Genomic DNA, 22,235 nt, shown 5'->3' on the forward strand with positions numbered 1-22,235 from the left:
GTTTGCTGGAAGGTTTAATGCCAGGGTAGTTCCCTGTAGATTGGATATGTGCAAATTTCTTATTCACAAGGGGAGAATTGGAAGGGCAAACTGAGTATTGTAGACCTATAAGCTTGATTTTTGTTCCAGGAGAATAGAGTCAGTGGTTAAAAACATATTGCATAATCATCTTGCACAGTAAGAAAAGAACAGGATGCAGAAAAACAGTTTTGTGTCTCTTGCAAGAAGGAGCAATAAAATACAGTTCAGAGTAGTGTATCATTGTCACATTATATACTTTATTAATGAATGATATATGAAGAGGTGTGTCCTTCAATATATGAATTAATTCACACATTCAGAGTAACTTTTGGCTGCATGGGCATTGTAGTTTAGCTAGAGGTGTAGCATTTTTGCAGGTTTCTAAGACTGTGTTCATTTGCATTGCTGAATAGTAGTAGTTCAGATTTCAGATTTGATGCTAAATTCCAATTGTTGTGCTTACTGAATACATATAGAGCTGGAGAATTATTATTTGTTTTCTTTTGCAATGGCCGATCTTGTATGAAATAAGGTATATATAATAGTTTCATTCTGGATCTGTTATGATTACTACAATACTATTTCTTAGACATTGGAGGTGAAATACTATTAGAAATTAACAGAGTTATAAGTAAAGAATTTATATATTGTGAAGATAAACATGTCATGTTATTTTTGCCATACTGATTTTTTTTTATTTTTTTACTTCAGAAATATAGAAATAACTAAAAATTCACAGCTGAAGTTACTTATTTTTGTACTTTTATTGGACAGCTTTTAATGTACTTACTTTTGTTCTACTTTTATTTGCTAATACAGCCACTCCCCTATTAACGTAAGAGTTGCATTCCACAGAACGCTACATAAGTCAGAATTTCCATAAATAAGCATTTAGGGAAATTCCGCACTCACAACTATGTGCGCTGAATTTGATAGAAGCAAAAAAGAAATGTTCGATGAACATGTAAATAGAATTATTTATTCAATTTTTTTATCTCTTGCACAGGAAAAATTAAATAGGTTTACAAAATTACAAAAATTTCAAAATTATAAAATTACAAAAAGGGAGACAGGCATAATGTCAGCAAGTGTTACCTTTTGAGCATCGTTGCCAGAATTAACTCTCCGTCTGATAAGCACGCCGCTGCGGAAGTTGAAGGCTGTGGAGATTTAGAAGGAGTTTTTTTCTAACACATCACAATTTCTCTGTAGCTTCAGCATCGGCACTGGCGACTTCACCGCATACTTTAATGTTTTAAAAACCAGAGTGATGCTTGAACCTATTGAACCACTCATTCTTGCCATGAACTTGGCTTGGGGTTTGCTGTACTTATCGTTATCTTCATAAATACATTCTTGTTTGAATGGCTGTTAGATTCAGGGGCACTTGTTCTGAATCTGATTTTTTCATCCATGTTATAGCTTTTCCATATTCAATATAGCACCTAAACACTGTGAAAAAATATTTTTGTGATCACTGTTGGGGCAAACTGGTCCTTTTATGAAATACATTGATCCTTTAACATGTTCTTTTATACTTACACTGTCCCTTAAAATAGTATTCACTATTGAAGTAGCGAGACCTAATTCCATGCAATAGATGACAAACTTTGTCCCGCTTCATACTTCTTAATTAATCATCTTCATTTCTGTTTTGTTTCGTTTTGTTTCCTAGCACTGCCAGCACTTGCACTTTCTGTTGGTCGCTTTCCTTTCATCATTGTAATAAGTAAATAGGAATGAAGAGAAGATTCTGAAAATATATTTGTTATTTATATGATTGAAGATTTCAGTGAAGGGGAACTCATTTTACCATAATGTAAAACCCACAGAATTCCAGTTATCGGTATTATCGCAAATGCAATAAGATTGATTTTACTACCCCTTTATAATAGATTGCGCTAACAGAAAAGCCCAATAAACCGGAAAGTGCAAATTGTTTCATTGTTTTATGGTAGTGACCTCCACAAATGTGTTTTAGAAAAATATTACAAAGGCGTTCAAAATTGATTCTTATAACGGAACATACGATAACAATGAAATTGTAGTGCAATTTCCATTATAAAAATGACCTTTTAGGGAGATAAATAGCTTAGTTATATAGCGAAATTTTCAACTTCCAAGGTCTTGGAACAAATTACCAAAAAAAAAAAAAAAAAAAAACCCCCAATATGTTATTGCGTTCACATTACGATATTTTCACGATACCTCCATTTATTCCTGTGGGATGCAAAATACGTTTCCATGATTTTTTTAGGTTTGCACTCACCTGCAGAAACTTACGTAAAGTCGAATTTCCTTAAGTCAAGTATTATGTAAGTAGGGGAGTGGCTGTATATTGTACTTATTATTTATTATTATTATGTTTTTGATGCTGCATACATCACTTATATGTAAATGCATGGTGGATTTAAGGAGTGAATGTTCTATGAATATATCTTACTAAAATAAGCTGTTTAACTTTTATGTAGGCTAACAAAACTAATACTGATAGAAAAGAAGTTCTTTTGTTAGAGTTATGTACCAGAGGACCAAATGCATATTCCAAGTTTGTTGAAATTTTACAAGAAACTGGTTGTTCTGAAGCTGCACAAATACTAGATCCAGTTTTTACAATTAATTGTTATTTATCACAGCCTGAAGAAGTGACAACAAATGGATCCTCAAATGGTAAGATTAATTTAAATATTAAGGCAAGCAAGCTGGTAACTCTTTCCCAATTTTATACCCGTTTAGAGCAGTGGTTCTTAACCTGTTTGCATTTGTGCAGGATGTGACAGGTCCTCCAAACTGTTGATAGTGCACTAATTGTTGGTTCAAGGTTAATGGGTACTAATTATAGACAGTTTTACTTGTGCTGTCTATATTTCTTTTGTAAGTAGACAGTTATTGTTTACTTAGAATTATATGTGGAAAGCACTTCAGGCACTGCATGACCATATTTGTTACAATTCCCATGCTGCACCTCCTGGGTGCTGTTCCAAATTTTGAAATTTTGTGCTCTTAACACTTTTATAAACTTGAAAATGAAGGTTAATAAAGGTGAATATTGATGCTACTGTTTGCTGGAAGATTTAATGTCATGACAGGCATGTGTTGTGGCAAGCTGGAGTGAGTATAGGTAAATAAGGTAGGACTAAATGAAAAAGTGTCTATAAAACAATGAAGCACCAGAGTATTACTGTTATATCAGGTCTTTCCACAAATAAAAAAATAAAAAAAAAGGTGGTGAGTGGGTGAGGAGTTCGCTAAATAGATCAACACACCACCATGTCAATTTGCTGCATATTTTTAATTAGCTACATTGAAATATGCAGCATTTTTTAGTTGATTATTTGAATATTGCTTATTCTTTGTAGCATGCATGCAAGGCCAGGGGCTCGCACCTGGTGAGTATGGGCTTGGCACACTCAGTTCCTGAGCTGGATATCATCATTCTTCTCTTTCTTGGTGATTCCCTTCTACTTCTCTCTCTCTCTCTCTCTCTCTCTCTCTCTCTCTCTCTCTCTCTCTCTTTCTATCTCTCATGGGACGCCTCCGTAGCCAGGTGGGCAGGAGCAGCAGTGCGTAGCACATGCTTTTTGAATAGACCAGAGTTCTGGCCCGTGACCACCAAATACGGAGGATGTGGAAAGGTCAGGGAATGACCACTGCATATCCCTGGAGCAATATGGCCTTAGTTGCTAATGCTCCTAAAAACCAAATAACACTCTCTCTCTCTCTCTCTCTCTCTCTCTCTCTCTCTCTCTCTCTCTCTCTCTCTCTCAGGGTAATGCAGGAATTTTTTTTTTTTTTTTTTTTTTGGCTGGTGCAGCATAAGCCTCAGGCTTCCTTGCACCATGTAGCTAATAATAATAAGGCAATACACTAGGAACTTAACAAGGAAATTACTTAGGCAAGATAACATATTAGACATAATTATAAACAACATAATGTACACAGTGCATTATATTTCAGACTCATTAGATTTTTATTTCTTAAATTAATTGAATTTTTCTTTTTCTGTGATTAATGGAAGTGAAAAGAAGATATGTAATTATTTTGTTACCAATTAATTACTAATTGATTAACTAACACATAAAAGTAATTGTTTTGTTAGAGTTATGTGTACCAGAGGAACAAATGTGTATGCTAAGTTTGTTGAGATTTTCCATAAAAACTGGTTGGTTTCACCTCACTGCATATACCTCCCAATGTAATATTCATCCACATTTTGTAATCTAACAGCATATGAACATAACAGCATTTGTAACAGAATATGAAATGTAAATTGTATTTCAGGCTCTGTGATTTAATAAATTAAACAGCCATAGTGTATACCAGTGGTTTTCAACCGGGGGTGCCGCAAAAACATTCCAGGGGTCCCACGTAATTTGGGTTTAAGTTACTTAAACTTATTGTTATTTTTTAATTTATATGTTTATTTTGTTATAAAAAGGTGTACAGTATCTTTTTAATTTTGTGGTGATCTATAATTGATGTTTACTTAGTACCTCTGTATAAAGAATAAAATTATATACTGTATATATATAATTTGTATTATGAAATGTAATTTTTATAATTATATTATTGTAATAAATAACATAACATATATAGTTTGCAAGTAGCAAATTTGCAGATTTGTTGCAGAATAACTGGATTTAACTAAAATTGATCCACTTGAATTGTAAAGGGGACCTGAATACCAGTTCTATCAGCATTTTCGGCTTCCAGGATACAAAGCCTTAGTCTGTCAAGTTCATATTTAGAAGATTGTCTGCGATGATCCTCGGGGACCAAATTTTGTAATTTTTTTGTCATAAAATTTTTTGCCATTTATTTCTATTTCTTTTAACCTGCGTAATGAAGGAGCAGTAAGTCCTGAAGCAGGTTGTTATATAGGTGTATCATATTTTAAATAAGTGCTTCATTAACCTTTGGCAGTGGCATTTGTTTGAAAGTAGTACAATATTAAGTTGCGAAGGGCAAGTTTGTTATGCAGTGAATAGTACACTGAAAGGACAGAATTCATGGGATACTTGGTTTTTGGGCAACGTGATGCTGCCACCCCTCTCCTAGTGGACAAACCCTCCGCTTGGCAGGTATATAGGTGCACTGCATTACTGCAGTCACGTAAACAGTAATTCAATGTCAGTATGGATAAACGTTGAGAGTGGCCCCGAGTGCCAAGCGATAGTGCCCAAGCGATATTTTGTGCGATACATAGCGTTCTTTCACAGCGGATTAGTTATATTTATTTTCCAGTGTCACTATTCTTCTTGTTTTTCTTAAGTGATTCTTTACTTGAAAGCTTTGAAGTAGAATCCAGAAAGGAAATACACCTTTCTTTCTTTGTGTGTATATATATATAACCCATACTAACCTAACTAAACCTCTAAACCGCTTGGTCACTGGTGGCACCGCTCCTGCCTCCACGTGGCGGGGCTGGAAACCTGGGAGGAGAAAAACACTCTCCCGGGGCAAAAAGGAGCAAAGATGGACATAACTAGACATGCCACTTATGGATCTCATGATCCAGATCTCTCAAACAGAGAAGATTTAAATGCAGGAAATGCAAAACGGCAGAAAAAAGAAGGAACAGAAACCCCTGCTCCTCTTTTTTTGATACTGCATTCTTTGACTGACAATCCTTTGAGTAAGCTCTCCCCATTCTTAATACAGAAATGTCTTGAGAATGTGGCGGGCCCACCAAAAATGGTTAGAAGATTAAAATCCGGAGACCTTCTAGTGGAGATGAATGAGAATAAACACTCAGAAAAACTATTAAAAATATCGACTTTTGGTGGAATTCCCACAAAGGTTACCCCGCATGCCACCTTAAACTCCTCTAAAGGGGTAATAGCCGAGTGGGATCTCCTTAACGTATCTGAGGAGGAAATCGTTCAGGAATTAGGTGATCAAAATGTAATAAATGCCAAAAGGATAGTCATTAAGAAAGATGGGGTTCTTACTCCTACCCGAACGGTCATTCTTACATTTAAAACACCAATTTTACCAACAACTGTTAAAGCTGGATATTTAAGGTGCAAAATTCGACCTTATATTCCAAACCCAGTCCGGTGTTTTAAATGCCAAAAATTTGGACACTCACAAGCAGTCTGCAGGGGTGTAACCACCTGTGCCTCCTGTGGTTCAAAAAGAGCATGTTCACACAGACTGCCCCAATGAAATACAAAGCTGCCCAAACTGTAAAGGGAATCATTCAGCATTTTCAAAGGAGTGCATCCAGTGGCAGACTGAAAAGAATATACAAAAGTACAAAGTAGAACACAAGGTGCCATACCAAGAAGCAAAAAGACATTGTTTAATTTCAAATAAATTGCCATCTTATTCTTCAGTTGTAAAAAAGCAACGATCCATAACAGTACAAACAGATTGTTCAGTTCCGCCAAGCATCTCAATTTCTGATTGGGCCAGGTCAGTCCTCTCTACACCAAAAGAACAGCCTACCCAACAGCAATCAACTCATTCGGTAAACACACCATTGACAATACCGCCAGATAAAAATTCTGTACAACAGCCAGTTAATCAAACAAGCTCTGAAAGAAATAATCAAAAAACCAGTACTGATACCATGGACATAGATAGAAATTCACAACGAGATGAACCACTTCTTGAACTTCATGCGGAAGAGGAGGACATGGACGTCACTAGACCAAATTTCCCAAAAAGGGAAAAAAGACTAGACAGGCGCAAACAGACCACATCCCGTAAGCAAGCAGACACACCCGATAATCCTCAATAATGCACAAAATCATTCAATGGAATTGTCGCGGACTCAGAGCTAACTTAGACGATGTCTATGACTTAATTACCGAATATAAGCCTGCTGTTCTTTGTCTACAGGAAACAAACTTGACCCCTAAAATAACTATGAGCATAAAACATCATATAATGCTTAGAAAGGATAGGAACGACTCTAATACAGCACATGGAGGTGTAGCATTGCTAGTAAACTCCAGAACTCCTTTCAGACCAGTCCCACTGCAAACAACTTTAGAAGCAATTGCTGCTAGAGTTATGGTTAAGATAGCGGTAACAGTTGTTTCCATATACCTTTCGCCAAACTATTCATACTCTCTAGCAGATTTGAATGATTTAGTTACTCAGCTGCCACCACCTTTCTGTATCTTGGGTGACTGGAATGGGCATCACCCCCTATGGGGTTCCTCGCACCTTGATAAGAGAGGTCAGTTAATTGAAAAATTTCTTGAAAGGCACAACTTAACATTATTAAACAATAGGACTCATACGTACGTGCATCTTTCCTCAAGGTCAACTTCTGCAATTGATCTTTCAATATGCTCGCCAAACCTCCTTCCTCTGCTTGATTGGACGGTCACTGATAACCTGCGAAATAGTGACCACTTTCCAGTAATATGCACACTATCGGCTAACTCTCCTCCTCAAACTGAGATAAAAACTGTTTGGAAATTCGACAAAGCTAACTGGAAGAAATATCAAGAGCTGGCACATCTAGATATTCAGACTATCGAGACCCTCACCATTGACTCTGCCGTAACTTACATAACTCAGCAAATGATAGCAGCTGCAGAAACCAGTATACCCAGATCATCCATGAAAACTCGCTCCCACTCAAAAATATGGTGGAATGAAGCCTGTAGCAATGCGAAAAAAGAAAAGAATAGATACTGGAACTTATTTCGTAAATACCCAACCACGGCTAACCTCATACAGTTCAAGAAAGCTAGAGCTAAATCTCGTCACATACAACGAATAAGCAAAAAAGAGACATGGTCTAAATATGCCTCCTCTATAAACAGGACCACAAATATCAGAACTGTTTGGAATAAAGTTCGAAGAATTAATGGAAAATATCCACCTATAACCACTCCGATAATATATCTAAAGGGCAAAGAAATCTGCAATCCTCCCGATATTTCTAATACATTAGGTGAAACCTTTGAAAAAATCTCCGCTGTAACCGCATTTGAGCCAAGTTTCCAGGCACATAAAATACAAGCAGAAAAACATAATCTCAATTTCAGTACTTCACGACAGCATCCATACAATGTACCCCTTACCATGGTAGAGTTACGTAGCGCACTTGCAAGATCCAAAAATAGTGCTGCTGGCCCTGATGGAGTGTACTATGCCATGATATATCACTTGAGTGAAGAATCCCTTTCTGCTCTGCTAAAACTGTATAATAGAATCTTTGGCGAGGACTACTACCCTACCAGTTGGCGTCATTCTATCGTACTAGCTTTCCCAAAACCAGGAAAGGACCATTCAGATCCAGTAAATTACCGACCGATAGCGTTAACTAGTTGTATAGGAAAAGCATTAGAAAAAATAATTAATGCCAGATTGACATGGTTCCTAGAGACTGAATGCATTCTAAGTCAAAATCAATATGGATTTCGAAGAACTAGATCAACACTTGACCTTATGGTCAAAGCTGAAGGAAATATCCGAAATGCATTTCTCAGGAACGAACACCTAGTGATGATATGTCTTGACATCGAAAAAGCTTTTGATACAACCTGGCGGTATGGAATTCTTCACGATCTCTATGAATCTGGTATTCGTGGTCATCTTCCAAAATTTATCCAGAACTTTTTGAGCAATAGGACCTTTCAGGTACGATTTCACTCTGCTCTCTCACAAACTTTTGTGCAAGAAGAGGGGGTCCCTCAAGGTTCTGTGCTTAGTGCCACGCTCTTCTCTCTCAGGATTAATTCCATTACAAAAGTTATTCCCGACACAGTTGAAACTTATCTGTATGCTGACGATCTGGCAATCTCAAGCCACTCACAAAACATGCGTTTCATTGAAAGGCAGCTTCAAGGTACAATTAACAAGCTTGTTCAGTGGGCCAAAAATAATGGATACAGACTTTCAAAACAAAAAACAACAGCAATTCATTTTTGCCATAAACGGAATTTACATCCAGATCCCGATTTACATCTTGATTCTCATCCAATTTCTTTTCAACAGAGTATTAGCTTTCTTGGACTAATTCTGGATAGAAAACTTAGTTTCTTAGAGCATATTAAACACATTCGTACAACCTGTCTAAAGAAGCTGAATCTCCTGAGGGCAATTTCCGCTATGTCATGGGGTGCAGATCGGTACATGCTGCTGCACTTATACCGGTCGCTCATAAGATCCAAACTAGACTATGGGTCACCTGCATATGCCTCAGCCAGAGAAAGTGTATTAAAATAGCTCGACCCAGTACATCACAATGCCCTCCGAATTGCACTGGGAGCTTTTCGTACATCGCCAGTTCAGAGTCTCTATACGGAATCACATGAACCACCCCTATTTCTTCGACGGCAAGCAGTGTTATTAAGTTATGCAGCAAAAATCAGAAGTTTCCCATATCATCCTATAAAACAGTATTTATTCACCCCAAAATGGCATAATTTATACCAAAATAAACCTTTGCAGAATAAACCATGTGGCATTAGATTACAAAGCATAACTACGTGCAGCGAACTAAATATGAATGACATAATTCAAGATATTAACACAGCTATGCCACCATGGCAAATACCCTTGGCCAATGTTGACCAACATTTCCAACAATGGGGAAAGAATGCACTCCCAAATTTCAGTATTCAGCAGATCCATGCAACTCACTCTTTTCAGTTCTCTAGTTTTACCCAAATTTACACTGACGGTTCCAAGACAGATAATAAAGTTGGAGCAGCTGCAGTTCTACCAAACAATACAATATCCCAGCAGCTCCCTTTGGAGTACAGTATTTACACTGCAGAACTGTATGCTATCCTGATGGCTCTAGACAATGTAAAACAGTCATTATATCCTCAAACTATTATCTACACCGATTCCTTAAGTGCTGTATCTGCTCTTCAGTGTAAATTTCCTTCCAGTCATCCGTTTCTACAACAAATTCAAACCAAGTTAGCGCAGCTTCTTGCAAACAGGCAAAAATTAATTTTCTGTTGGATACCTGGGCACTCTGGAATCAGAGGAAACGAACAAGCGGATCTTGCAGCCAAGAACGCCAGTCACATAAAATCAGACATGCAGATACCTTACACAGATTTAAAACGCATCATACATACCAATGTTAGGAAAAAATGGCTATCCATTTGGCAGGGAGAAAAGAGCAATAAGCTTTTTCAGATTAAAAAGGATCACAAGAAGTGGCTATCAAGCCTAAGAGGCAACAGAAAGGAAGAAGTAGTACTTGCTAGAATTCGAATAGGACATACTCACCTAACTCATAGTTATTTACTCACTCAGGATGACCCTCCACGATGCAGCAACTGTCAAACTCAACTCACAGTAAACCACTTGATCATTGAATGCCCATTATATCTGAGAAAACGAAAAACAGCTTTCTCTTCACATCTATATGCTTCTAATAAACTTACCTTGCAACAGATTCTCGGAGACCGACAAGATATTAATGATGTTTTTACCTTCCTCAAATTGATAAACAAATATCACCTGATCTGAATCCTTTTATTTAATATAACAATCATGTATCAAATAAGATTGAAATAGGTGCATTATGGCCTTAGTAGCCCTTGCACCAATAAATACAACAAACGTTGAGGGTTAACCTACATTGAAAGAGGGATGATGGTGGGTGCCGACGCATGAGTCACTCTATTGCAGAGGAGGTGGTACAGAAATTGCACTATCCCCATTCGACTGTATCAAGAGTGTATTGGGAATACGCATTATTCTGGAAATACGAATATTTCCGGAATAACATCTCATCATGGGTGGAGAAAGGTGGTGGATGAATGTGGCGTTGATGTTCATCTTGCATTGTTTCAGCCAACTCTCAGCGACAGTGGCACAAATCACCGCTGACTTCAACAAGGGAGGATGCCAGAAACATCTCCACCATGACCATCAGGCAATCATTAGCCTGATGGTCATGGTGGAGAACTCTACACCTTAACTGGGTGAAACACAGGACTAACACAGAACTCTACACCTTAACTGGGTGAAAGAACATTGGCACTGGACCTTGAATGATTGGAGATGGGCCTCCTGGCCCGATGAGTCCCATTTCCAGTTATTTCAAGCAGACAGGAGGGTGCATATCTGGCGGAAACTGCACGAAGCTATGCATCCGTCATGTTAACAAGGAATCCCTTCATGGTCATCATGCACCATACAAGGCAATGGACTTTTCCAGCAGGACAGTGTGCCTCCCCACAGAGCCATGGTGACTAGAGCATGGTTCAAAGAGCATTCTGCAGATTTTACCACCATGAAATGGCCTCCCCATTCATCGGACATGAACTCTGTGGAGTATCTTTGGAATGCTGTGGAAAGGTCCCTTTGAGCTTTGGATCCTCCACCCAGGAATGCAACAGAATTATGGACAGCGGTGCAGCAAGCATGGATGAAAATACCTCTGAAATGCTTTCGTGAACCAATGCCTTGCTGTGTGACTGCCCTTACTGGGCGAAAAGGTGGGCATACCTGTTACTAGGTAGGTATCCCATGATTTTTGTCCACTCAGTTTGCCCATTGAATTAGCATGGCAGTTAAAATCCTTCTCACAAAAACACATGGAAGAACAAAATACTTTGCCTAACTTCGTATAATTTCAGTAAAGCAAATAGCCTGTATCATCATTTTGAAGCTCCAACATTGTAAAGTTAACTTTAAAAATGAATTGATTCTGTACCTTATATTTTAAAGTGTAATGCACACTCTGAGGTATAGAGGTGCTATTGTGAAATACATTTCCTCACTATGTACACTGAGTTGGGGCCATCTTTTACCCATAATACAGCCTGTACAGGACTTGCCATGGACCCCAAAAGTGTTGTTGGGTGTCCTGTGGTATTGCTATCTATGGGTTGCACAGTGTGTCTTGTAATGCTCTCACATTGTCAGGTGGATGGTAATAGCATCAAATGACCTTTCAGTAGGTCCCAAAAATGTTCAGTTGGGTTGAGTTTGGGAGGACAGAGAATTCATTGTCATGTTCTCGAAACCAGTTAGCAACCTGCCAAGCATTGTGGGGTGGTTCATTGTCTTGTCTTGTTGGTAGACGTTGGAATTGTCTGAATATGCTGCTATCACGAAGGGGCATACTTAGTCAGCAGTGAGAGAGTCTACACAGAGCATAACGTCAAGTCAATCAGATTCAAAATTAAATCCATCCTCTATGCTAAGTCTTGTCAGAATAGATTCTTCTCTTAATGGTAATTCTCAAAATCAAGACTGTCAGCAAACAAAAAACAACTAAGCAAACCCTTAGCCATAATTATGAGAGCATCCTTGGACTCAGGGGAGGTTCCCATGGACTGGAGATGTGCAAATGTATCCCCAGTTCACAAAGGGGGATCGAAGGGTGACACAAGTAATTACAGACCAGTTAGTTTAACTTCTGTTCCGGGTAAAATAATGGAATCACTGGTTAAAGATGTATTGCAGGATCATCTAGACAAGACTGCAGCAATAATTCAGACACAGCATGGGTTTGTTAAGGGAAAGTCTTGTCTGACAAATTTGATTGGTTATTATGATGTGGTTACAAAGGAACTGGATGCAAAAAATAATTTTGATATCATATATTTGGATTTCAGGAAAGCTTTTGACACTGTTGCGCATGGAAGACTATTGTACAAATTGGAGCAGAATGGTATTAAGGGTAAGTTGCTACAATGGATAAAATGATGGTTCAGTGTGAGAAGACAGAGGGTAGTAATCAATGGGTGCTGCTCTTTGTGGACTAATGTTATTAGTGGAGTCCCACAGGGTTCGGTCTTGGGTCCACTGTTGTTTTGTATATTTTTCAATGATATTGATGAAGGTATATCAGGCTTAGTGTCAAAGTTTGCAGATGATACAAAGGTTGGCAGGGTTGTTAATGACAGTAATGGCAGTGTGCTACTGCAACAGGATCTAGATAATTTGGACAGATGGGCTAAGAAGTGGCAACTGAAGTTTAACCTTGACAAATGCAAAGTACTGCATATGGGTAGAAGTAACCCCAGAGAAACATACCAACTGTGTGGTAGTACACTTAAGGTGGTAGAAAAATGAAAAAGACCTGGGAGTAATTGTGCAGGCAGATATGAAGTTTTCTGAGCAGTGCAGACAGGCTGCTAGGGCAGGTCATGGGGTTTTGTCAATGATATATAGGAATTTTGCTAGCAGGGAAAAGGAGGTGATTGTCCCTCTGTATAAGGCAATGGTCAGGCCACGCCTTGAGTACTGCGTACAGGTCTGGAGGCCTCATTTTAGGAAGGATGTCGATTTGCTTGAGTGTGTACAGAGAAGGGCAACAAGATTGGTGAGGGGAATGAAGGGATCCTCTTACCAAGAGAGGATTAAGTTCTGCAAATTGCAGTGATCTGATTGAGGTGTATAAGGCCTTGAATGGGTTGAGCATGCTGAATTCTGATGGGATCCTTCCACTTGTTCAGATTACGAACCTAAGGGGGCATAAATTCAAATTAAGAAAAGACAGATGTAGAAGAGATGTGCGGAAATTTGCATTTAGCCATCGGGTGGTTAATTGCTGGAACAAACTTCCATCTGTCGTTGTAGAAGTTGATAGGTTGAATAAATTTAAGGAGGAACTGAGGCATTTGGAGGGAATGGTGTGTTTTTTTTTTTTTTTTTTAGCTGATGCTGCATAAGCTCATACACTTGCTTTCTTGCATCACATGCCACTACTACTACTACCGTTGTTTCAGTAACTGATGCTCTGGTTGATGCTAGAGCTCAGGCTCATCAAATACATAAAGAAATTGTTGAATTTTTTACTAATGAAAGCATTAGATTTACTAAAGCAACTACTAATTTCCTTTATGAAAAACTTGGTGACTTAGGATTTCTTAAGTCTATTTATAGACAATGAAAAACTTAGAAATGAGGAATTGCAAAAAACCATCGATATTTTTTCCTCTTTAGCTTCGCATACCACATCTTATGCGGATGCCTTAAAGAATTCAAGGGAGAGTGCTGTGCTGCCTGTATACAAGTACCAAACTGTCCAACCATTACCAACAAAACCTGGATATTGCTATTTCTATAGATTTCACTCAATCAAAACCTAAGTCCAACATAATCTTATGAAAGCTACAGATTCTAGTACTTGTTCCACCAGTAAAGATATTTTTGATAACATATCTAGGTGTCCGACAGTCCTTAAAAATGTTAAAATAAACTCTAAAATAATGATAAAGAACAAAGGTGTTGCTTAGAGACAGCCACCTCAGAAGATATATGTATGATAACTTCGTTAAGTTCACTGACTGATATGGGTGGAACCTCCTAAAATTCTGAAACCAACCAATAAGATGGAACTGCCTAAAATTCTAAAACTAATCATTTTAATTTACGATGTGGACAGAAATTCCTCCAAGGAAGAAATACTTGAGGATCTTTTTTATAAAAACTTTAGTGAACAAGGTTTTTCTTTTGATGACTTCACCTTTTGTTTTAGTACTTCCTCAAAATCTAGACCAACTGTGAATTGGATTCTGGGCTTTTCTCCAAGAATATATAAATTTCCTATCTCCTTAAAACTCTTATACAGGTGACCCCCGCTTAACACTGATAATTCGTTCCGGAAAAACAGTGCTAAGCGAGCGCTGCATTCCCACGGGATAACATGTATTTGTGAGTAGCAGTCGGTGCCATAGGATATTTCCTAATCAATAATAAATGGTAGTGAAAAGATGCAAAAATGTTGGTCAAAATATTTAATATTCAAATATTTGTACATATAAAATATTCTGCGTTACATACATATATAATTATGTGGTAACTACTTACGTATCAAAATTAAACTTAATTCCAATTAAAATCATGAATTTAATTGATCTAAATTGATTTAATTGATGAATTTAATCATGAAAAATGTGTCGATTTTGGGTTGAACTTTGGCCCTCTTCAAAATAAACTAAAAGGGGTATTAATTTTAAATCCCCCGCAGTGTTACCACCCAACAATAAAGTCAACCTATCCTTCGCCGCTTTGAAACCTGGCATGTTTTTTTCTTCTTTCAGTATGAAACTTCTTACTTCTTTTAGGCATTCGTTTCCAAAAATCCTGTTTATCTATGTTAAAAACTTGTTGATAAGTATAACACACAATACTCCTCTTCAATAATTTTAACAAGTTCTTTTTTGAAAGTTTCGGCTCCTTGATCTGCACTTGCGGCTTCTTCCTGGATTTTAAATCTATTCAACGAGCCGTTACAAGTTTTAAATGGTTCCACTTTTTTTTTTTTAGGTGAGTTTTCTTCAGATCATCATATTGGCTAATCTTTCTCTCTCTCTTTTATAATATTTAACTTAACTGAATTCTGCATTGGATATTATCTACAATAAAATTAGTTAGTTTCCATTTCAATCCTAATAGCCAGCCTAGCACTAGTTGCTTGCAGCGAAACAGCTGTCTTTCCCCCTGCTAAAATTAATTCTTTATTTTTTATAATTATTCTTACAGTTAAACTTGCCAGTCCTAAATTATGGCACACATCCGCTTGTCATTGACCGGAATTGATTCACTTCAAAACATCTAATTTAATTTTCAAATTCAGTCTTTTTCTTACATTTATAGTCTTCGTACTACGCCCAGACGTTGCTTTTTCATTCTTATCGGCCATTATTAACTCTTCGAAAATGTAACTGCTTTGGTTGCATTAATTACAATACAATGTTGAAGTAAACTGTCCGTTACGCACGATGTCTAATACTGCACTGAGTGATGACTAGACTTCGGATAAATGCATATAACGCAGATACTTGAGCAATATACTTGATCATTTTTTAAAATGTTGATCTCGGAACCAAGTAACAAGTCACTGTACTGCAATTAAATTAGTGTGCAAGAAAATTTCACTGAGTGTGGGAAAATTTCTCAAGTTGGCATGGGAAACGTTTTAATGCTGTTTTGCTATTCATTTTCAAGCTATTGGCTCCATCAAATGAAACAATTTCGTTAAATATGCCAAAAATGCAATCTGTAAAAGAGCGTTATAGTCTGATACCGGTTATAATATAAGAACAGCATTATAGCGAATCAGCGTACAACGAACCACGTTATAACGGGGGCCTGCTGTATATTGGCTGATATTCTCATACATGTAAGCCTTTCACAGTGGTTACCAGATGTTTTTCATGCCTTGGTTACGGACACACTACTGCCTCCTGTTCTCAGGATGTTCCATCTTGCAGTCACTGTGCCCGTAGTGCACATGTCTTCAAGGACTGTCCCAATAAAGATCAGCCTCCCTTGTTGCTGCAACTGCTGTAAGCATAAAAAGAAGGATCATAAACATTCAGTCCGAGATGTTACTTGTAGGAATACATACGAGCTTTGGAAAATGTAAGGAATCGTATTCAGTATGAATAATACAGCCTTAAATTCAAATCGTAATTATAGTTCTAACACACACAATTCTTCTGGCGCCTCCGTGAGGAGGAGGAGGAGCAGCAGTGCGTAGCACTTGCTTCTTGATTAAACTGGGGTTCAAGCCCCTGACCACCAAATACGGAGGATGCGAAAAGTCAGGGAATTCCCACCGCATATCCTCGGAGCAATAAGGGCTTAGTTGCTAATGCTCCTAAAAACCATATAACAACAACAATTCTTCTGTTAAAATTATTCACCCAGTTCAAGATGTTACCTGTAGTGAATACATATGAGCCTTGGAAAATGTAAGGAATCATACTCAGTATGAATAATACAGCCTTAAATTCAGATCGTAATTATAGTTCTAACACATTTTTCTGTGAAAGTTGTTCAGCTTAATGGTCAAAAATCAATAACTGTTGCAGATTAAGTATTGGTATTAGCAATGGCCACATGGTACAAGGAAGCCTATAGCTTGTGCTGAACCACCCAAAAAATAAAAAAAAAAAATAAAATAATAATAAGAAGAAAATTTAAAAAAAAAATAGATAATTAACAAAAGAAAAGGAAATAGACATCTATGTATTTACCTCCTCCTATAGGTAACTATCCAGTTGACCTTTGAATTTCACCAAACTGCCTCATGTAATCACCCATGTAGGTAACTTATTCCAGTAATTTATAACTTGCTGGCTAAAATAAAACTTCCTGCAATCCAGTCTAAACAGTCTTCCCCCGCCCCATAACTTGAATTTATGACCCCTAGTTCTAGACTCATTTATAACCGTGAAAATTTTGGCCTCATTCATTTTACTTATGCCTCTTAGAGCCTTCACCTTAGTCACACCTCAGTCAAGTCTCCTCCAATGTGCCTAGTTTCCAAGCTGTGCAACCCACATATTCGAAGTCTTTCCTCATATGGATGCCGATATCGCCAGGTGAATTACCCGTCATTAGAATACTGTGTTCAAATATGGAGCTTCTTCTTGTATAATGGGATTATGACATTCTTATCTCTACTAGCAAATGTTCAATACATCATCGATAGGATACCATGGGCATTCCTTGCAATCTATCTACAATGCTCAGAGAACTTCACATCTGACCGTAACACCCAAGTTCCTTTCCTCCACTACTGGATTTAGTTCAACTCCACCAATTGTATAAGTTATTTTGAGGTTATTGTTCCTCAGGTGTTAATACCTTACACTTCGTTGGTTTAAAGCATAGTTGCCATTTTTCTGACCATCCGTGAAGTCTATCTAGGTCACTCTGAAGAAGCTCTGCTTGGTGGTGATCATTAACTACTCTACCAATCTTTACATCATCTGCAAATTTAGAAATCACACCATCTATCCCTTCATCAATGTCATTTATGACAATCAAAAACAGTGGTCCCAAAACTGATCCTTGGGGAACACCACTTCTTACAATCTGAGGAATAACTATTTATCACAACCCTCTGCCTCCTGCCCTGAAGCCATCCTGCTATCCATCTAAGAATTTTTTCTGTGATTCCAACCTGTTCCAGCTTATAAAGTAACCGCTCATGTGGGATCGAGTCTTAAATGCTTTGCTGAAATACAAATAAACAGTGTTGAAATTATTCCCTAAATCCAGCTCATGAGTGACCCTGTCAAAATAGCTAACTGATTTTGTTAAACACTATTTTCCCTTTACAAAACCATGCTGAGATTCCTTCAGAATTTCATTTCTATCTAATTGGTCCTCAATTCTACTCCAGGGGCTCCCATCTGGTGAGTATGGGCTTGGCACACCCTATGCCAAGCCCATACTCACTGAATATCAATGATGATTCCCTTCTACTTCTTACTTTCTCTCTCTCCCATCATAACTCAATTTTTTTTTGGCTAGTGCAGCATAAGCCTCAGGCTTTCTTACACCATATGGCTAATAATAATAATTCCACCCTTGATCATTGCTTCCATGATTTTCCCTGGTACCGAAGTTAGACTGACTGGTTGGTAATTTATCAATTCACTCTTAGAACCGCCCTTATGTATTGGAGATACATTGGCACTTTTCCAATAGAGAAAGAGTTCCTTTCTCTATTGGAAAGAGAAATCTGTTGATATTTTGTTAATTCAGGAGCCTTATTATTTGCATGGGATGATTACTGGGTTTCCTACAACCAAAAGTCTTATATGCTCCACAACAACATCCTTGTTCTATTGTGCTTTTGAATGATGTTTTGGAGGTTACTTTGTTTGTTTGGATGAGCAAGTTACAAACTGTAACTTGCTCATCTGGTCTCTTTGGAAGTATCTATTTCTTTTCAGTTTATTCTGAAGATGAATTTGATGGAATTCTTTCTTTTCTCCACCATGCTTTCAGAATCTTGTGCCATGCAAATTTTATTGTAACTGGTGATTTTAATGCCAAGTCCATGACTTAGTTCTGTTCTTCTTCTAACCCTTGTGGTCTTCTTCTCGAAGATTATCCTGCAGCACGAACTTAATGTTCTTAACAAACCTGATCTATCCTTTACCCTTTCTTCTATTGGTCAGTCCAATATTGATTTAATGCTCTGTTCTTCCTCTGTTTTAAACAAAATCTGTTCTTGGAGTTTGTGTTGATTGGACTTCTGATCATTGTGCAATTTTCTTTCAGATTCAACCAATTGTAACACATCATTAATAAATGTGGAACATGTTTTGGCATGAATTTCCCAACCACTGCTAAAGTGTCGGTTTCTGTTTCTAAACAATTTGTGTTTTTCATTTGAATAAAATGGTATAATGAATATGAATAACAAATCACCCATAAATGTTGACTTTTGTAAATAAATTTAGTTATTAGTGCTTGATAGTCATTGAAATGTGCTTCCCCGAAACTTCAACACTAGGTATATCTCTGAAGTAAATTCTGGAAAATTTTATTACCCTCTCATTCTCCAGGGGTGCTAGTTTTTAGAGTTTACTGTATGGGGGGGGGGGGTGCACTTTTGTTATCTGAGGATGATTAGGACCAAGAAAAGGCCACTTAAAGTGGGGACCTTAACACAATAAATGATACTAAAAATAATGGTATATAAAAAAAAAAAAAAGTTTGTAAGTATATACTATTATTTAACATCATTTGGGGAGTACCTTAACCAAAAATATTTGAAAATGAGTGCAGATGGGGTGGTTACCGTTTTAAAGCTTCAATTTTCACAGATATTCAGAAGATTAATGACATTATTTGAAAAGACTGGTAAATATTTGTTCATATCAGTATAGAGAAAATCATTAATTTTCTTTATACTGTTAAAACAAAGGAGTTAAAATTAAGCAAAGTGCACGTTGGGTACATAAGTTTTTTTTTTTTTTTTTTTTTAAGAACAAAAGCTGTGCAGTTCTGATTCTTACAACTACAGAGCTTCTCTGAAAAAGACTTAAGGTAGGAAGATGGCAGAAGTGTTCCAATAAAGAGGTTGACTATCTGAAGAAGTAACCATGTTTTTATATTACTGATACTAAGTGTCATTAAAATTTTATTAAACAAATTCTCATTCATATTTGCACCATATTCATATTAATTCTGTCAGAAGAATTAATATTGAAAAGCAGACAATTTTGTAAATTAAATTATTTTCCTTTCTGATTGATAATTTTAAGCAGGAAACAAGCATCTGCACAGGAACTGCCTTTTCCAGAACCATTTTTTTCCACAGCTAAAACATTTTCATAATATTTTATAAGTTAGTATCAAACAGGATTAAAAAAATTATCAAAATAGTTTAATATTATTAGCCATATGGTACAAGGAAGCCTGAGGCTTATGCTGCACCAGCCAAAAAAAAATAAAAACCCCAAATTACACACACACACACACACACAGAGTGAGAGTAGAAGGGAATCGGCAAGAAAGAGAAGAATATGATATCCAGATGTAGGTAAATGCACGTAATCCTGTGGAATATATTTTAAGCATCTGGCACAGATATATTTTAAAAAGTTTTCAGATAAAAGTCAATACAGCAATACCCTGCTTAGCACTTTTTTTTTTTTTTTGGTACTTGGTGCATTGGCTCCTGTGGCCATAATGCACCTCCCAAGGTTTTTGCAGTACTTTGATCCAAGCCCGAGGCTGGATTCGAACCCGCGACCTTTGGGTTGCCAGACAGGCACTTTACCCACCCGGCTAGCCTGGTCGGCCCCTGCTTAGCATGGCTTCAAACAGCATGGGCTTCACTATAACATGGTTTTCAATTAAGTTTAAGTCAAATTTACTGTACATTTTAAAACTCATTCAATAGCTTAGACAGGTACTATACATATATGCTGCATTGTCATACCCTAGGTATAGTACATATGCTGCGGTGCCAACTCTATTGTCTACCATGCTCATGTGACAGTAGCGCCTTTCAGGCAGTCAGCTGCAACTCTTCATTTCAAAATTTATTTTTTACCCTTTTAAATGTGATCGAAAATATATCTGCATCTTGGCTAGAAATCACTGCCAACAACATGCGTTCTGTTTGGTAGAATGTTTTGCCCTATTTGGTGAATGATTTCACTGGTTTTGAATCGCAAGTTCAGATAATTTCCGAAGACATTGTGAAGGTAGGAAAAGACTTGGGATTTGAAACTTTGGACACTGCCAATGTACGTGACTGCATTGACTCACATGCGACTTAGATGATGCAACTCTCTTTGAAATTGACGAGCAAACTGCATATTCAGAAGAGGAAAACAATTCTGAAGTGGAGAACACTGAAGTACCACCAAAACAATTTTCAACAGAAGAACTAGATAAAGTTTTTTGGGGGGTTGACATGGCCTGCGAGGCAATTATGAATGGAGATCTGAATGTTGAATGTAGCATCAAGATATGGCAAATTTTACAAGATGGGATTCGATGCTACAAAGACTTGTACACCGAGAAAAAGAAGAGATGACTTCACCAGACTTCATTATTGAAATACCAAAATAAACAACTGCTTTTTTAAAGCTTTTTTCTCATCTCTCATGAATGTTACCTTTTCATTAATAAAATTTTTGCAATATTTTTTTAAATTTCAAATTGTTTATAGACTTTCTCTGGTACGCATTCAATTAAAACCCATTATAATTATACCTCAATCAGTGCGGTTTCACATATCAGTGCTATGCGGGGTGTAAGGTATGTTAGTGTCTAACGGCTCCTGGGATTTCTCCCATCTCTGTGGGTATACATTGTATCGGGCCAGAGATTTGAAGTATGTGGGTGTCGTGCTGTATATTGTGTTGTGCCCTTTGTTCCTCCGGTCTATTAGCCGCCGAGCCCCTAGTGGGACCCGATGTTACCACACCGTGCCACGGGGAGGCTGACCGGGTGCACCACTGATGCTAGAGTACTCTGGCGGGTCCTGCCACCTACTTTCCTGGGATTTCAGTGGATGCGGGGTATTGCTATATATGCTTTTTTTAAAAATTTATTTTAAAAATTTATTTTAAAAAAATATAAATAATTTGAGGGCCAGATTTGCTCCTGCCATTCTTCCATGCTTGATTAAATTTTTCCAGTCAAGCACGTGTGAATCGGATATATGTGAATCAGATATATATGATTCAGATCTCAAATAAAAAGTGATAAATTCATAAATGAAATTGGATGTTGATGTAATAATAATAGGTATACTTTATTTCTTTGGACAGTAATGATGGGCACTTTATTTCATTGGACAGTAATACATGCAGAGAGTGAAGTGCCAATGTGTTAAGAAATTTTGTATCATACTGGCGTCCACTGGTGACTGCTGTTGTGTGCCATTATGCTAGCTGAACACTAGTATGGCATATTTCCCAACATATCTATACTTTGTTCTGCACATATCTGTCACTCCAGTCAATACTTAGAAACTAGTTTCAAGACTTCCAAAAACTGAAATA

General features: G+C 37.3%; 1 protein-coding gene across 1 annotated transcript in view; it reads left to right on the plus strand.

Annotated features, from left to right (window-relative positions):
- LOC150079200 (caspase-3-like) overlaps positions 1-22,235 on the plus strand; it is a gene marked incomplete in the record, with an annotated part of 195,330 nt that overhangs the window by 64,928 nt on the left and 108,167 nt on the right. Inside the window, 1 exon segment of the mRNA XM_090384135.1 lies at positions 2,493-2,691. Within this exon segment, the coding sequence (XP_090240261.1) occupies positions 2,493-2,691 (199 nt within the window).

This window comes from Mastigoproctus giganteus, chromosome 10, assembly GCF_048544385.1.
Source record: "Mastigoproctus giganteus isolate SK-2022 chromosome 10, ASM4854438v1, whole genome shotgun sequence".
Taxonomy (NCBI): Eukaryota; Metazoa; Arthropoda; class Arachnida; order Uropygi; family Thelyphonidae; genus Mastigoproctus; species Mastigoproctus giganteus.